This window comes from Macaca mulatta, chromosome 6, assembly GCF_049350105.2.
Source record: "Macaca mulatta isolate MMU2019108-1 chromosome 6, T2T-MMU8v2.0, whole genome shotgun sequence".
NCBI classification, from domain to species: Eukaryota; Metazoa; Chordata; class Mammalia; order Primates; family Cercopithecidae; genus Macaca; species Macaca mulatta.
The window spans coordinates 149,335,048-149,353,902 of record NC_133411.1 but is presented as its reverse complement, the minus strand read 5'-3'; the positions used below and the strand labels follow the sequence as shown (position 1 = coordinate 149,353,902).

The 18,855-nt window shown below is 35.5% G+C and overlaps 1 protein-coding gene across 8 annotated transcripts in view; it reads right to left on the bottom strand.

Moving 5' to 3' along the window:
* Window positions 1-18,855, bottom strand: part of ANKHD1 (ankyrin repeat and KH domain containing 1) — a 130,095-nt gene that overhangs the window by 43,689 nt on the left and 67,551 nt on the right. For all 8 annotated transcript variants that reach the window (XR_013394881.1, XM_077937106.1, XM_077937107.1 and 5 more), the window contains 4 exons: window positions 12,149-12,236; window positions 9,582-9,709; window positions 8,996-9,139; window positions 7,649-7,751 (listed from right to left, as the gene is read on the bottom strand). Coding sequence is in view for 7 of the 8 variants with exons in the window: in XM_077937106.1 (XP_077793232.1) it covers window positions 7,649-7,751; window positions 8,996-9,139; window positions 9,582-9,709; window positions 12,149-12,236 (463 nt within the window). In the remaining variant the exon portion in view is untranslated. The remainder of the gene's footprint in view (window positions 1-7,648; window positions 7,752-8,995; window positions 9,140-9,581; window positions 9,710-12,148; window positions 12,237-18,855) is intronic.

Here is an 18,855-nt window from a genome sequence, read left to right as displayed (position 1 = left end):
AGCTGTTTGAAAAAAAAGCCGGGTAAAAAAGTTATCTATTATTTTGAATTGCAGTCAACATATATGAATAACATAGGTAATTTGGGAATTTTTAAAATAAAATCATCCATTGTATTAAAAATGATTCTCAAGTCCAAAGGAAAAAAGGTCAGAGACAAAAAGTGTTCTGAATTTCAAAGGGGTGACAAAACTACTAAAGAAAAAAAAATTAGAGATTCATCTACTTTTTTGCTAGAATAGAGATCTCAAAACTGCAGGTAGCTCAAACATATGCAACATGTGTCATCACTAAAAAAGTCTAAGTTTTTCCCCTACATACTGTCTTTAATAAGGTAAGATGACCACAATTTCAATATCACTGCAATCACTTCCAGAGGCTTAGTTATTCCTTAAATTGCAAAGTACATTGTCTATATTCAATTTATATATATATATATAGTTTTAAGAGATGGGGTCTTGCTATGTTGCTCAGCCTGGTCTTTAACTCCTGATCTCAAGTAATTCTCCAGCCTCAGCCTTCCTCAATTTATATTTCTATCTGAGCAAAATGATGGAAAAAGACTTTGTTCTTTCAGAGTAAAAGCCATTAGATTTGTGAGTTAATTTTATTATTACTTTCCTAAGACCACATAGGAGTCCCTGTTTTGATTTATGGCATTTGTTTAAAGTGCCTAATGACAATCAACAAGAAAAGGAAGGTAAATGGTCACAAATAGCAATGTACAAATCCACAACGATAACAAGGAAATATTCAGTCATGTGATAAATTCAATGACATCACTCGAGTACATTTAGAAGTTCTACAAAGACTGAATGGTCCTTTAAACATCCATTAGTTTCAAAACACCCTTGTATAGTTACTAATTTGTATTTAAGATTTAGGAAAACTAGCTAAGAGTTCAACACTAACCAGACTGGTTAGTAATTATGTTATGACCCCACTGGACATTCACATATTTAAAATCTTTATAAATAGTATAATCCAAAATAAGAGTAGAATTTGGAGGAAGTAACAGATAGGAATGGCCCTGTCTATCTTGTTAACAAATAATATGCAAGAAGCGTGGAACACAAGATTACTAAGAGTAACTTATTTAACTCAATATACAAACTATAAGCCCAGAACATATGTAGCATTAAAAATGGAAGATGGCAAAAGTGATGCATAAAAAGTGGTTCATCTCAAAATAGCCATGGAGTTAGTGGAATTGCCTAGATACACATCAAAGCACTAACACAAGCTCTAACATCAAGAATAAAACAGATTGGTGAAAAACAGATAATGATTAGTCCTAGAAGCTAAAGCAACATCTACACTTTCTGGGTAGAGATTATGACAAGTATTCTTTTAGCAACAAAATTTTCAATAGGTAATAATTAGTATTATAAGACACCAGAAAATAAAAGGGTTCTATCTCCTTCAAACAGCTTACAGCGTCAGATACAAAGAAATCTATTCACTGGTATCAGTGAATGATATCATAAAGTACTATTTAGAAATATAGGTGGCCGGGTGCGGTGGCTCACGCCTATAATCCCAGCATTTTGGGAGGCCGAGATGGGTGGATCACATGACATCAGGAGTTGTAGACCAGCCTGACCAACATGAAAGAACCTCGTCTTTTCTAAAAAATGTAAAATTAGTTAGCCTGGTGTGGTGGTGCATGCTTGTAATCCCAGTTACTCAGGAGGCTGAAGCAAGAGAACTGCTTGAACCCGGGAGGCAGAAGTTGCAGTGAGCTGAGATTGTGCCAATGCACTCCAGCCTGGGCAACAAGAGCGAAACTCCGTCTCAAAAAAAAAAAAAGAAAGAAAGAAATATAGGTAAAGTCGCCATTTCATCTTTTTGGTTTGGTTTCTATCCTATTCCTTTGCCTCTCACTTTCCCTCCATTAACAAAACTAGAAAAAGTCTGTAGTAGAAGCCATGATCTAGTGACAGCTTAAACATGGCCTTTATTTTTTTATTGGCCTGAAGGAATGAGGTGGACATATATTAGCCAAATATTTTGTTTTTTATTGGATTGAGCTTAATCCTATCAATCATTTTTCTATCTAAAATAATTAGTGCATTGTACAATGGAAAAATAATGGTCAATGGGAAAAAAACATGATACACAGAAGGATCTAGACTAGATTTCATATTTCCTTACTTGGTTTTGTCTATAAAATTTAAACCTTGTTCTGCAATTCCCTTGCTTACATTATCACACAGTACCCTACTAGAATGATTTTTAAACAGCATTCCCAACTGGGTCTCAAATAGAAAATCAGGTTGAGAAAGTATAACTAAAAATAACACAGTGCATCAAATGTAGTAGAGTGTTTATTATCCACTGGAATTTCTGTTTTGATAAACAGATGTATGATGTGTCCTGGGCTTCAATATAAAATGTTTCTTATTGTGGTCATAGTAAAAAATGAAAGCCACTAACCTAGAACTGACTTATTTTTCCTTTATGTCTAAATATTCATCTGAAAATTTCCCACACTAACAGGACATATTATACATCTTTAACATAGCAATCACTTAACTGTGTCCAAATAAACATCTGTGTTACATGTTAACAGATTAATTCAGTCTTCTTCCTATTACTACAAGTAGTTATATGTTAAAAGATATTATCAAATTTGGGCATGTGTAAATCCACGTAAGAATGATTACATAATGGAAAGTGACTAAAGAATATTAGCAGTCAAGTTTCCAGAGGAATACTCAATACCATTCACTGTATATACAATTTTTCTATATAATTTTAATGATTTGATATAAAAATGTGAGAACTTTTCATGTCACTTACTCCAAAAAGCAACTCTAACATATAAAAGCAGCATGCTAATTTCTTACTTTACATTTACACTTCTGTTTTCAATCTCTTTCCCACCATTCTAGAATGCTACTTGATTACTTTTTAAAAACATCTCTTTAATCATAATGTCTTTCTTAAAAATGCTTAAGAATTTTCTTCTGCCTTCAAAATAATCTATATTCTTAGCCTAGCACTCATTAATTTATTCAATAAGTACTTAAACATCTAATACAAGCAAGGCATGGTAGATCATATAAAGATGAGCAACATAAACCCTGCCCTTAAGGAGCTTACAGTCTAAGTGGGGAGATGATGCTCCAAAGAAATTCTTATGTAGATCCATAAAGGGACTGTACAAATATTTTCATCAAAGCATTGTTAGTGGGGGTGAGAAAATAGAGGCAATCGGGATATTTGTCACTGGGAGAAAGGACAAGTAAAAGCATGGAGGATATACAGGGTGTGAAGCACTATGCTACAGGTAGACACAATCTAGAGACAGGTGGATAAATCTTAAAAACAGTATTGAGTAAACAAAGGGAAAAAACAAAATGGAATCTGTAGCACAATACAATTTATGTAAATTAAAAATACAAGGTAATCACCAGGTGTGGTGACTCACACCTGTAATCCTAGCACTTTGGGAGGCCGAGGCAGGCAGATCGCTTGAGCTCAGGACTTCAAGACCAGCCTGGGCAACATGGCAAAACCCCATCTCTACCAAAAACACAAAAAATTAGCCAAGTGTAGTGGCAGGGCGCCTGTAGTCCCAGCTACTTGCAGGGCTGAGGCAGGAGGATTGCTTGAACCTCGGAGGTTGGGGCTGCAGTGAGCTGAGACTGCGCCACTGTACTCCAGCCTGGGTGACAAAGTGAGACACTGTCTCAAAAAAAAAAAAAAAATATATATATATATATATACACACACACACACACACACACATATATAATAAATATTTTATAAGATTTTATAAGAACAAAAGAATATACACATCAAATACTGAAATGATTATCTATGGGGGAAGCAGGGGAATGGAAAGAGAAATAAAAGGGAATAAATGAAACGTAGAAGTTATGGTGATAAAGCACCAGAAATTGAGTATGATTAACTCAACCCTCTACACTTGAGGTCCCAAGTGGAGGGGAGGAAGCAAAAGTGACAAGAACTGGAAGAAAGATCCAATGAAGTACTCTAGAAGTTCAGACAAGAGGAAATTACTCCTCAGGAGGGCTTGAGGTATACACAAAAGATGTGTTTTGTTTATCCTGACATAACTTTAAATGCTCTGCAGCAGATTAACTCTAAGTTACACAACTTGCAAAAGATCAAAATGAATCTTCTCTTAAAACCTCTGTAGAACCAGTTATAACAACACAACGGATTTACATTACTTATGTATCCTTTCCCATCTGAATGTTTGTAACTGCAGGTAATAAATAATGCTAGAAAACTGAGCACATTACTCTGAGTTTCATATTTTGTTTATGGACGTGATTCTGAGGCCTCTGTTAGATGCCACCTAGAATCTTGAATCCTTGAAAACCAACAACAGACAAGTGAGATCAAGTTGCCTAAATCGGGAGGATATGAATCAAGATGGACAGAGCCTGTACAACTGGTACACATGGGGCATAAAAGAAAAGAATATCTGAGTAGAACATATATCAAACACCTGGGTAAGATTTATGGGCATTAATACATTTTTAAAAGGATGAGGATATTAATAATAAAAAGATTTATTGAAAACAGACAGGAGTAAAATGTTATAAGAATCTGAAAAGATGATTGCTGGAAGAGGAGAAGAAGAGAGTCCTAGAGAATAAGAACCCTTTGTCCATCCCTAATCACATACACGACACAGAAGTAATATATGGACTTAGAGGAAACAAAAACAAAAGGGTCAAACAGCAATTTCACCACTCAAGGGAGCTCTTCCAGAGACATAAAAGAGAAGCTTGAAGAAGAAAAAGGAGCTTTAAGTATAAAAAAAAAAAAGTTATGTCTTTAATTATTTAAGATAGGTTTTCCTATCCCGGTAATTCAGTGTGTTCTTTTCCATAATTAAATGGAGTTTAATTTTAATTCTTCCTAATTCATAGCAACATAATATTCTATGATATGTGTGATTTATACTAACATGACATTTTAACACAATGCATTATCGCAGTTTGATCCCGCATAAATAACTGTTAGATTGCCAATGCCATTTGGTTGATAGCAATAGCAAGTGCCCAAGTGTCTAAATACAAACGTTAATTAGGGATAACCCTAATAATTTAGTAAAATGAAAGATTCCTTAGAAAGGTAGCTCATGTTTATCCTATTTAGTAAGAAAACATCAAAATGCAGAAAATAAATAAATAGTCCAAGATATTTCAGTAAGCAAAAATATGGTTACTCACTAGAGTATAAACTTAAAACATCGGCCGGGCGTGGTGGCTCAAGCCTGTAATCCCAGCACTTTGGGAGGCCCAGACGGGCGGATCACGAGGTCAGGAGATCGAGACAATCCTGGCTAACACGGTGAAACCCCGTCTCTACTAAAAAATACAAAAAACTAGCCGGGTGAGGTGGTGGGCGCCTGTAGTCCCAGCTACCCGGGAGGCTGAGGCAGGAGAATGGCGTAAACCCGGGAGGCGGAGCTTGCAGTGAGCTGAGATCCGGCCACTGCACTCCAGCCTGGGCGACAGAGCGAGACTCCGTCTCAAAAAAAAAAAAAAAAAAAAAAAAGAAACTTAAAAAATCACTACCTAAACATCTCAGATTATTTACATATTAAATCTAAATTTAAAATGTTTTTATTTCCTCTTGGCATACGTTGTATCTAGCTTATTTCTTGATTATTTTGTGGATCTGCGTTATTTATTTATTTTTATTTATTTATTTTTCTGGACTGTCGCCCAGGCTGGGGTGCAGTGGTACAATCATAGCTCACTGCTGCCTGGATCTCCTGGGTGCAAGTGAGCTTTCTGCCTCAGTTTCCTGAGTAGCTGGGACTACAGGCACAGGCAACCATGCCTGGTTAATTTTTAAATTTTTTAAATAGAGACAGGTTCTCCTATGCTGGGCAGGCTGGTCGATCATTCTGCCTCGGCTTCCCAAAGCATTGGGATTACAGGTATGAGCCATGACACATAGCCTACTTTTATTCTTTTTCCAGTTTTTTTTTTTTTTTTTTTGGAGACAGGGTCTTGCTCACTGCGGCCTCGGTCTCCCAGGCTCAAGTGATCCTCTCACTACAGACTCCCTAGTAGCAAGGACTACAGGCTTGTGCCACCACTCCTGGCTAACTTCTGTATTTTTTTGTAGAGACAGGGTTTCGCCATGTTGCCCAGGCTGATCCCAAACTCCTGGGCTCAAGCAATCCACCCACCTGTCCTGCCAAAGTGCGGAGATTATAGGTGTTGAGCGCCTGCGCCTGGCCCTAATTTTTTTCTGAGAGTCTCACTCCATCACCCTGGCGGGAGTGCAGTGGCAAGATCTTGGCTCATTGCAACCTCTGCCTCCTGGGTTCAAGTGATTCTCATGCCTCAGCCTCCCTAGTAGCTGGAATTACAGGCGCGCACTACCATGCCCAGCTAATTTTTGTATTTTTAGTAGAGATGGGGTTTCACCATGTTGGCCAGGCTGGTCTCAAACTCAAGTGACTGGCTTGCTTCAGCCTTCCAAAGTGTTGGGATTACAAGCGTGAGCCAACACACGTGGCCTATATTTTTTTAAATGATTTTTTTTTTTTAGACGGAGTTTTGCTCTTGTTGCCCAGGCTGGAATGCAATAGCCTGAACTCAGCTCACTGCAACCTCCACCTCCTGGCTTCAAGCGATTCTCCTGCCTCAGCCTCCCGACTAGCTGGGATTACAGGCACCTGCCACCACACCTGGCTAAGTTTTTGTATTTTTAGTAGAGATGGGGTTTCACCATATTGGCCAGGCTGGTCTTGAACTCCTGACCTCAGGTGATCCATCCGCCTCAGCCTCTCAAAGTGCTGGGATTACAGGTGGGAGACACCATGCCCGGCCAGTGATTCTTATTTAGTACTGAATTTCCAAAGCCAAAGTTACTACACTTGATTATCAAACACTAAATGAACTATGTTCGTAAGTTTGTTTTTATATAGTTTTAAACATCCTACATATTAACTATTTTCTTTATTCCAGGGAACTCAGATATTACAGCTATACATAATTATCAAGTGAAGGTACATTTATACATGAAGGTACTTTTCATTTACAAATATAAAGACAGCAGAAACATATCAGAGCTCATAAACTTGAGTTTTTTAAGTAGTTTACCCTCCTTCTTAATAGTCATTTGGATATTACTTGTATACATTTTATTTTGATAGTTTTTTTGTCCAGGTTCACATAGTGACAGATAATCTACTATATTCAGCATTGCATAAATGCAACTGAATGTAATTCTTAAACTTCTCACTCATTAACTGAATCAATGTTACAAAAACTTAACTAGATAGCAAATATGCATTTTCATTCTTCATATACTATTGGTTAGCTAAAGAATTATCAAATGAAAAATGAATGTCTGATAAACTATGGTTACTTTAATATAATTAAGAACTTGGCTTGTTTCTTAAGTATTTTCATCTGTGCCAGATGAAAGCCACATCTTCAGTATGTTAACAGGAAAATAATAAGAAGTCATTTTTCCTAACACTTATGTCTTTTCGGTTTTAGATAGTAAGACTATTTGCATTTGTCAGAATTATCTACCTCAATTAGCCATGGGTACACAGTAACTCTGTACCATTAAGGTACATTTCTGCATTTATTGATTAGGTGAAAAAATCCCCTTTTTAAGAAAAATAATTCAGTAACTAACCTTTTTGCCCTCCTAAAAGGGCAGGAGAGTTCTCCTGTGAAGTTCTGTCAGGTTCCTGGGGAGGTACAACCATGGCAAGTGTATGCATTGGCACACGTGGAACCTAAAAAGTCAACTCAGAAAAAAATCATCTCAGACCAAAGAATAAAAGAAAGTCCCATAAATAAAACAGACATCCTGTTTTAGGTTATCTTCATATACCACCAAATGCACTTTTGTTTCCTAAAGCTTTTTTTAAAAAAGCTTTCACCAAACTATAATTTTTGAGACTACTGATTAGACAGTCAGGTAATCTACAAGTAGTCAATGATTTTAAGCTAAATGGAAATAACATTACTCCCTTGCTGAATGGAACACCTTGCTGGTTCCAATTATAGCTAGGGGTACAAGTCACATATTCACTACCCACTAGCCAATTTACCCTTGCTTGAATTCTACATGGATCAAAAGAAAACAAAAATCTAATATATTTCTTGAATTGGGGTATGCTAGCAGTTTTCAGGATGACTTTGTGGAAAAGAATTTAGGATCTCAGCAACTTAATATACTAGTAAAATATCTATATTTTCTCCATAATTTAAAGTAGGTTTACAAGTTACTCTAATGAACTTTTAGCACTTATGTTACCTATACTTTCATGGTTGACAAAAGTCACTATCTCTAGGATAATTAATACTACCTTGGGTGGTATTAAGAAAACGCTTTTTCGGCCGGGCATGTGGCTCATGCCTGTAATTCCAACACTTTGGAAGGCTGAGGCAGGTGGATCACCTGAGCTCAGGAGTTTGAGACCACTTGGGCAACATGGTGAAACTCTATCTCCACTAAAACACAAAAAATTAGCCAGGCATGGTGACGCACGCCTATAGTCCCAGCTACTTGGGAGACTGAGGCAAGAGAATCGCTTGAGCCTGGGAGGCGGAGGTTGCAGTGAGCCGAGATCGTGCCACTGCACTCCAGCCTGGGCAACAGAGCAAGACTCCATCTCAAAAAAAAAAAAAAGAAAAAAGAAAAAAAAAGAAAAAGCTTTCTCTTGATTCTCTTCTTAAAAAACAAATAAAAAACCCTGAAAAACCTAGTTGTAATAAGATAACAACTTAGAATACTTACGTTTATATTTGATATTAAGTGGTTTTTAAAAACCACTATTTTCAATAAATAAGGCAGTAACAAATTTCAGTGTACCTTTAAAGAAAATAAATCCTAAAGAATTTAGAATCATGATTTTTTTCAATATGTAACAGAAAATAAAAACAAGTCCATTTTGCTTAAAACTGACTTTAAACAAAAACTTCTAATCACATTGAAGAATATTTATGTTAACAAATAAGCTCCATTTTACTTTACCTGAGACTGATCTTGAGAAGGTGGGGTGAGCTGAGATACATCTGTGGTGGGAACTGACAGAACATTATTTGGATAATCCAACAGATAAGAAACTACATTAGTATGGCCACCCTTTGCAGCCTCAATGAGCATTGTTGAACCATCCTGAAAAAGAATTGCCACGGTAATTAATTCTTTATAGTTTCTTAGCAGCTCATATAAAATCAAAACTCATTTAAACAGTATTAAATATTAAGCACTAAGATCAAACATATTTTATAACTATACATGTATTTATTATATACATATATGTAAATAATACATGTAGTTATAAAACACATATATATAATACATGTATATATATATAAAATATATATACATGTATATATAATATATGTATAGTTATAAAACACACACACATACATATATATACACATATATGTGTGTGTGTGTGTGTTTTTAATAGACATGGAGTCTCCTTATGTTGCCCAGACTAGTCTCAAACTCCTGGGCTCAAGTGATCCACCCGCCACAGTCTTCCAAAGTGCTGGGACTATAGGCATAAGCCATCACATACGGCCTGTTTACTTATTTTAAAGTAGACTACCTTGAGTCGATGAGTAGGGTCAGCCCCATGAGCCAAGAGTAGCTCAACAACTGCCAAGTGGCCTCCTGCACATGCCAGTGACACTACTGTATGATCATTATTGGCTGTAGCCCTATTAACATTGGCACCTTTGAAGAAAAATAAATAGCAATCTTAGCAAAGGTTGAAATCAAGCGAGTTCACAGTTAATATCATTTAAAAATTTTTTGTGAAGTATAATGTAGATACAAAAAAGTATACAAATTATAAGTATATAGTTTGAATTTTTTTCACAAAATGAATACATGCCTGTGTAACCAGCACCCAGACCAAGAAACAGAACATTATCCACATACCAAAAGCCCCACCTTGTGTTCCCTTTCAGTCACTACCCAGCCTCCCAACGGTAACCACTACCCTGACTTCCAAACTGGTTTTAGTTTTTGAACTTTATATGAACGGAATCATACAATGTACTCTTTTGCGTCTGGCTTCTTTCACTCAATATTATATTTGTGAGATTCATCCACAATGTTGCATGAAGCTGTAGTTCGTTCATTCAATATCACTTTTAAAATGGAAAATCTAGAAGACTAAGATTAATAAATATATACAGGTTAATGTAAGCATCAAATAACACCACTGTATATAACTCAAAATGTTTCAAAGACATTTTTGATCTACTAGAAAGTGGCAATATAGCCAGGTCTCAAAGTAGAGAAAACAGATTTTTTTAAGCAATGTTTAAGAGATATATAATTCTTCATATTGTGTATTTTAAGAGTCGGGGGACCTGGATATGGAGAGAAGACAGAATATATCCAGATATGTTATTTGAAAGGCAGGTTGTTCAATAGCTGTGTATAACATGACCTGAAAAATGTCTAAATGAAAAGTCTTTTCTTAGCTTCTTTTTTGATAAGTTATTTTTGATCCCTGGAAAAAATAACTTTAGTTCAGTTACCTTTAACAATTCCAAAAGATCTCAACTAGAAAGTTAAGACTATAGAAATATTCATTCTTCCTTCTTAATTCTACCTATCTTATTTAAGAGAAAAATAAGTCGGTGGGTAAAACTACTACTAACAGTTTGTCTAATTTTCAGAAAATATTCAGCTGAATCTAATCCTAACTTGCATAGAAGTACCTTTTGGGAAAGGTAAAATACAGCAATAAACATCCTGAGATTAGCAACATGAAATTATTTTAGATGACAGGATTATTTTAGCTGAAACGATATAATCAATGTGTTCCTATTCCTGACAAGCCTGATTATATTCTTAGCAGGTTGTTGTTGGGTATGATTAGGTATCCTCTTTAGTAAAGAAGCATAAGAGAACTCCAGAGGTTATCTGTCTATTTATTTCTGTGTGGTTGAGGTAAGCAGCTTTTACAGGCTATATTACGTAAAGATACGCGTTACTTGGCAGCAAAAATGCAATATGAAGAAAATAAACCTAGTTTTATCCAATTCAGAAGAAAACAAGTACATTTAAAATGATAAAATCTGGCCAGGTGCGGTGGCTCATGCCTACAATCCCAGCACTTTGGGAGGCCGAGGCTGGCGGATCACCTGAGGTCAGGAGTTTGAGACCACCCTGGCCAACCATGGTAAAACGCTGTCTCTACTAAAAATACAAAATATCATGCATGCCTGTAATCCCAGCTAGTCGGGAGGCTGAGGCAAGAGAATCACTTGAACCCGGGAGGTGGAGGTTGCAGTGAGCTATGTTTGCGCCATTGCACTCCAGCCTGGGCAAAAACAGTGAAACTCCTTCTCAAAAAAAAATAAAACAAAATGATAAAATCTTACCCTGCATTTTTAATGTTACTACATGTCAGAAATCTATTAAAATATAAATATAATTTTTATCTTAACAACATAACACCACCTGAGTGAATCTTCCCTGTATTTTTATCATCCTATCCTAAGATGTTTCATTAGATGCCACAGTATTTCTGACTCTATACAAAGAGTTAGGCTGAACCAAATCAAACTGCTGACGTTACCATTTTTGATTCATAACATGACAATTATATACGGTTGAACCTAACATTGGTTCCACAGCATTTTATTTCTCTGCAGTAAACAGTCTTAAGCTAATTCTTCATCCATCAGTTGTATTTTTTGCCTAAATATAATTCTAATAATAGAATTTCTAAAGAAATATAAAAATTATAATAAATAAGACCCTTACAAACTCAGTTAGTGCAACTGAACCACAAACAAGTACCACAGTAGCAGACTTCCTCTCTGTCCCCCACCCACATCTCCAGCAGAACAGACTTATCATTAGCTGTTGAATATCCACCTAATCATAGTGGGACATTTTACATTTGGCTTTTCTAAGTTGGGAGCAACCACATGTTGTTTGGTTAATGAAAACTTAAAATTCAAAACTAATAAAGAAAATTCCCGGTAAATAACTCACAAACTCTACGCTTACTAAATAAAATACAACAACAAAAGGCAAGAATACAATACTTTACTGTAGGTAAAGTAGCCATAACATAAATTGCAACAGTTTAGGATTTTTTTTTCCCATAAACTGTAGCCTCTTGGAAATGATCACTTGCCCTTTCTTTACCTTTGCTAATAAGAAACTGCACAGTGCACAAATGACCAGCTCTTGCAGCTTTCATCAAAGGTGTTCTTCCACCTTCAGATTCATGTTCCTGTTAAAGAAATGGAAAAAATAATCCATCAATGCCAACGGTCTAACCATCTATTTTAAAAACAGTACTGATGAAATGAGAAACAATGAGGATTTAATATACTTACTCAATGTAGATACTTATACCACCTACTTCAATTCCCCCAATATACCGGATTTTTCAGTCCACACTAGATAATGTAACTTTCTAAGGGCAAGTTCAGTTTTGCATACCAAGTAATAACCACTAAAGATAATATTAATGTTTTGTTTGGTTCCCAAAGAGAAATCACTGCATTTTTCTAATTCTAAGTTTTAAAAAATGTTTCCTAACTATTTATCTGGACTGTGAAAAACGAACCTCAGTCCTGTGAAACGATTAGAAGAATCTTGATCTTATAGCAAAGCCAATAAAAGCTCTATCAAAGGATGCAAATGATTCCTTGAAGAAAAACACTATGGTATTTTAGGAGTAACGGAAAAATGAAGAAGAAAAATATACCAATGGGTAGATTTTTTAAGTAGATATTAAATACTTGAATAGTCAAAGGCAAAAGATACAACTCCTAATAGCAGAAAGATTGTTCTTTCTAGGAAGTTCGCCAGCAAGAGGAATGAATGATAAACAGTTTTTAACTAGGCATGCCTCACATCAAATGCCACTAAAAGGAGCTTGCTTATATGGTAATACTGTCTGTTGGGAGAATTATGAACTCATTAAATTCATGTAAGTATTAAAATGTAGCGTATATACTGCTTCTTTGAAAAGTTCTCTTACCTATCCCCTCTTTCACTATGTATGCAAACATGATTTTCTGTTGTTCTGGTTCTCTTTTGTTACTATGAAAAAACTGATAAAGAATGGTGATTAAAGCTTTATTTCAGCTATATTCTTCTAATTAACTCTGAAAATCCTATAATTACCACATGATCAATTTAAAATATGTGCTCTCCCAACAGAATACAATTTAGTCTATTTACATTTTAACTATCCTGATCTACAACTCAGACAAAATAACAATAAGAAATGAGTAGACTGTCAACCCAATGGAGACCTCACAGAAAATGATAGGAATTCCTCCCTTAAATAGGTTTAAAAAAAATCTTGATAGTGTAGTATCACTCAACCTACTAAAAAAACTACTTTATGTTTTGGCTTTTTAATTGTTATACATGTTAATTAAATAAGAATATTTTAATTCTAGTTTATGGAAAAATGAATAACTACAGATAATGCCAAAATAATTTGGCTTTAGAATAGATCTTGAACTCACATTCAAACTTAGGTAAATCTAACATTCTGGCAATTTACTTCAAATAAAACTGAATACATATCACAAAGACCTTACTCGGAAAGGCCTAGAAAGTTGTTTGTCCAGGTTTTCTATCCAACTTATTTCTGAAATATCATTACAATCAACCACATCCTGGAAATAAATTGCCCATTTAGCAACTTATTTTTTCCCTTCCTGCCTCACAACTTTTTCGCACATACTGGTCTTTCTCTTTAATGCTTTCCCTCCACTAACTCATTTTCATCCTTTACATCTTAAGTAAAGTGTTATTTCCTCAAGGAAGACTTCCCTGAACTTCCCGACTAAATCACTCTTCCTATTATGGACATACATCTCTATGAACCTCTCCTTCATAAATTACAATCATATTTTAGTCTGTGTAAGTATTTTATTTAGCTAACCTGTCTCCTCCACTAAACGGTAAGCTCCATGAGAGCAATGATCTTGTCTTTTTTTGCTAGTCACTGTACACATATGCTTAAACGATTGAGTGATTAAAAATTGTTTAATCATGCAGGAAACTAAGCATAACTGAACTCTCAAATCTTCCCTCTCATAGCATTGAGGTTTGAAGTTTTTATTGTTTTCTACTAGGTAAATAAGACAAAGGAAAGTCAACTAAACAAGAAATTAAGAGTAGTAGTTAAACCTGAGAGTAAGACACTGATTATCTGCAACTGATATGTTATTACTAGAACATAGTCGGGTAATATTAATGTCTCTTATCCTTTCTTTATCCTTTTCTCTTTCTTATTTCTTAAGCCTGGCGGTGATCAACATAATTAGGTCACATCAACATAATTAGGTCCCGTAAGTAATGGCAAAGACAAATGATTTCAAAGCTTTCAGCCCTGATTTAGAGTAAACTTTAAAAAATAACTGTTTGGCCGGGCGCAGTGGCTCAAGCCTGTAATCCCAGCACTTTGGGAGGCTGAGACGGGCAGATCACGAGGTCACGAGATTGAGACCATCCTGGCTAACACGGTGAAACCCCGTCTCTATTAAAAAATACAAAAAACTAGCCAGGCGAGGTGGCGGGCGCCTGTAGTCCCAGCTACTTGGGAGGCTGAGGCAGGAGAATGGCGTAAAGCTGGGAGGCGGAGCTTGCAGTGAGCCAAGATCGAGCCACTGCACTCTAACCTGGGTGACAGAGCGAGACTCCTTCTCAAAAATAAATACATAAATACATAAATAAAAAATAACTGTTAATTTTGTATATTTAAAATATTACCATAGTTGTTAAAAGACATGAAATCAGAAAGTACAGTCCCAATATCCTCACACCAAGTCAAGTTTCAAAATTCAACATATTAATATAATTCCTGAAATAAAAGGGGTGAAAAGCTACCTATTTTATTTTCCTCTCTATAAATATACATTCATTCTTTTAGTTTTGAATAACATAATCACATTTGAAAAAAGTTGATAAAACAATGCCACTACTCTATATTTACAACATTTTGTGTCTTAAAATGAATAATGTATATCCCACAACACACAATATTTGCCCCAAAATATCTGACTACTAAATCCTTCTTTTAAAATGGGAATCAGGTTACTCTGGGCACACTCCCTATGGGTTAGCCCTGCTCTGCAAGAAGCAGAAAAAAGAAAAAAATAATAATATATGTATATATGGAATATCCCCATTATATATATGTATATGTATAGGAATACATTGATTCCCGTTATATACATACATTATACATACATATTCCCATTGGTCCCCATTATACACATACATATATATAATATATATTCCCATTGATTCCCATTATATACATACACATATGCACATACATACAAGTATATATACATATATACATATGTATGTATATAAGGGGAATATACATGTATAATAGGAATGCAGGTATATAATGGGAACACATATATGTATATAATGGGAATCAATAATGGGAATATATATGTACAATGTATGTATATACATATATGTGTGTATATCATGGGAAACAATGTATACATGTATATAATGGGAATCAAATTTGTATACATCGTACTATTTATGAACATTGGATTTAGTCATTCATATAGCCACTATTTGTTCAATACTAATAAAATTTCAGGATACAAATTGTTTCTGATTTTTTTCCCTTTATAAACACAGAAAATTATTTTCCAAGGCTACAAACTTAAATATCGTGCAATTTAACGTTTCTTTTTCTGTTCTTGAGAACAGCTAGAATAATATAGAAAGTATCTATTTCAGCTGGGCACGGTGGCTCATGCCTGTAATCCCAGCACTTTGGGAGGCCGAGGCAGGCGGATCACGAGGTCAGAAGATCGAGACCATCCTGGCTAACATGGTGAAACCCCATCTCTATTAAAAATACAAAACAAAAACAAAAACAAAATTAGTCGGGTGTGGTGGCAGGTGCCTCTAGTCCCAACTAATCGGGAGGCTGAGGCGGGAGACTGGCGTGAACCCAGGAGGCAGAGCTTGCAGTGAGCCAAGATCTCACCACTGCACTCTGGCCTGGGCGACAGAGGGAGACTCCCTCAAAAAGAAAGAAAACAAAGGGGGAGGGGGAGGAGGAGGGGGAGGGGGAGAGGAAGAAGGAGAGGAGAGGGAGAGGTGTCCAGCCTGGCATGGTGGCTCATGCCTTTAATCCCAGCACTTTAGGAGGCTGAGGCAGGTGGATCACCTGAGGTCGGGAGTTCGAGACCAGCCTGACCAACGTGGAGAAACCCCATCTCTACTAAAAATACGAAATTAGCTGGGCAAGGTGTGCATGCCTGTAATCCCAGCTACTCGGGAGGCTGAGGCAGGAGAATCGTTTGAACCTCGGAGGTGAATGTTGCGGTGAGCAAAAATTGCGCCATTACACTCCAGCCTGGGCAACAAGAGTGGAACTCTGTCTCAAAAACAAAACAAACAAACAAAAAACAAAAACCCTGAACATTTGGTAAAATTCACCCATAAATCCATTTGAACCTCTTACCTTCTATAGATGAGTAATTTTAAACTACTGATTCAATTTGTAATACATGGTTTCCTATTCTAGAGTCAATTTTGATAATTTATATATTTCTAGCAAAAATTAGTATTCATTTCATCTGAGCATTCACATTTATTGACTGAATTTTAAAGATCTCTTATAATTCACTTTTAAGTTTGTTATCTGTGCCTTTTCCCCTAAAAAAATTAAATAAATATAAATAAATAAATAAATAAATAAATAAATAAATAAATAAATAAAAAGCCTGGCTTGTTTTATCTGTTTTGGTAATCTTTTTTTAAAAACCAGCTTTTAATTTCACTCTTCATCCCTATATTTTGTTCTGTATCTCTTTCTAAAATTATTTTCTATTGTGTTAACTTTTGCTTTTATATTTTTTTCCCTAGATTTGGGCAACACCTCATTCTATACCATAGAATATCATGTACCATAGAATACCATATATGATAGAATGAGGTGTTCTCCTGCTTTTATTATTTTCTTCTTCCTTTGTGCTGTTGTTTTAAAATTTATTTTCATCTTTAATATACTGATATACAGAACTACAATTTTCCTTCTAAGGACAACTTCAGGTATGTTCTCCCTTCTCAAGTTTTGGTGTGCACTGGTAACTCAGTTTCTACCGTGTAATTTTTACTGGTATTGCCTCTTAACCCCATGAATTTTGTAAAAGTATTTTCCTGGCTGGGCATGGTGGCTCACGCCTGTAATCCCAGCACTTTGGGAGGCCGAGGTGGGTGGATCACAAGGTCAGGAGTTCAAGACCAGCCTGGCCAACGTGGTGAAACCCCATCTCTACTAAAAATACAAAAATTACCCAGGCGTGGTGACAGGCACCTGTAGTCCCAGCTACTTGGGAGGCTGAGGCAGAATTGCTTGAACCCGGCGGGTGGAGGTTGCAGTGAGCTAAGATCACGCCACTGTACTCCAGCCTGGGTGACAGAGCGAGACTCTGTCTCAAAAAAAAAAAAAAAAAAAAAAAAAAAAGTATTTTCCTTCAATTTCTAAATGTATGGAATTAAATAAGATTTTATTGTTGATGTGTAATTTCCAGGCAAGAGGGATCAGAGAATATAGTCCACATGATGAAGATTCAGGAGTTTCTTCGGACTTCTCTGTGGCCTAAAACATGGACAATTTCTAGAAATATTCCATGTATTACAAGAGAATACAAAGTATATTTACTGGAAACAGAATGCTAGCTTTCTGTAAGATAAAAAATTATTTGATTTTTAACAATCATTTTATCTGTTTGATTCATCAGTTTCATTGAGAAGTGTGTGAAAAAAAATCCTACCACTACAAATGCAGATCTGACCATTTCTCTTGCAATTTTGCAGTTTTATATTTTATTTAGATGGTAGATTGTTAGTTACTGATTGGTAATTATTTTCTCAGTTGGAGGAGTATTCATTTCTAAAAATGCTTTTGGCTTAAAATTCCATTTTGTCTGATATTAATATTGCTTTACATAATTTTTTCCCATCACTGTCAAGCTTTCCTCATTACTTTGCTTTAAGGTTTGTCTCCTGCAAACAGCATTTGCTACATTTTGATTCTGACTCTAATTCAGAAGTCTCTGCCCTTTAACAGTCGAGTTTAATAGCTTTATATTTGTTCTGATTACTATTCTATTTTTATTTAAAAAAAAGCTTCATTCAGTACGTTCTCCTCCTGAACAACAACAAAAGACTCTAGCGTGGCTTTTAAACTCTCTAACACATCCTTCTGAATTTCCTGCTATTGTTTTCTAGAATTTTAGTACTACTTTGGTTTTAAACATTAAAATTTAGGTTTTTAAACTCAAACATTTGTATTTATAATATGTTTTATCAATTTCTTTGCTTACCATAGTTTCTTGTATTCCACGCCTTCCTCCAAGACTCACTTGTTTCTTCTCATTGATGTATGTATCTTTAGTAGTTCTTTTGACAAGGGTCTAATGATGGTAAACTCGTTTATTCTTTGTAGATTTGAAAATATGTTTATTTTCCTTCTCTAGAATGGCACGTAAGTACAGAATTCTGTATTGTATTATTTTATCTTGGCATTTTGAGGATATTACTTCCCATCATCTTCTGTAATTATTATTGCTGATGAGAATGTCAAAACTTTGATGGTTGTTCTTTTGTAGGTAATGTGTTTTTTTCCTCTGATAGCTTTTAAGACATTTTTCATTATCCTTAAAGTTCCACAGTTTCACTGTTCTGCTTAGTGATGGATATGATTCTTCAGTCAAAGATTCATGTCTAGCTACAATGCTAGAAAATTCTCCACCACTCTCTTCAAACATTTCCTCTCCCCTCCATTTCTATCCTCTCCTTCAGGAACTTCCAGTAGATACATGGTGGAGCTTCTAATCTATTCT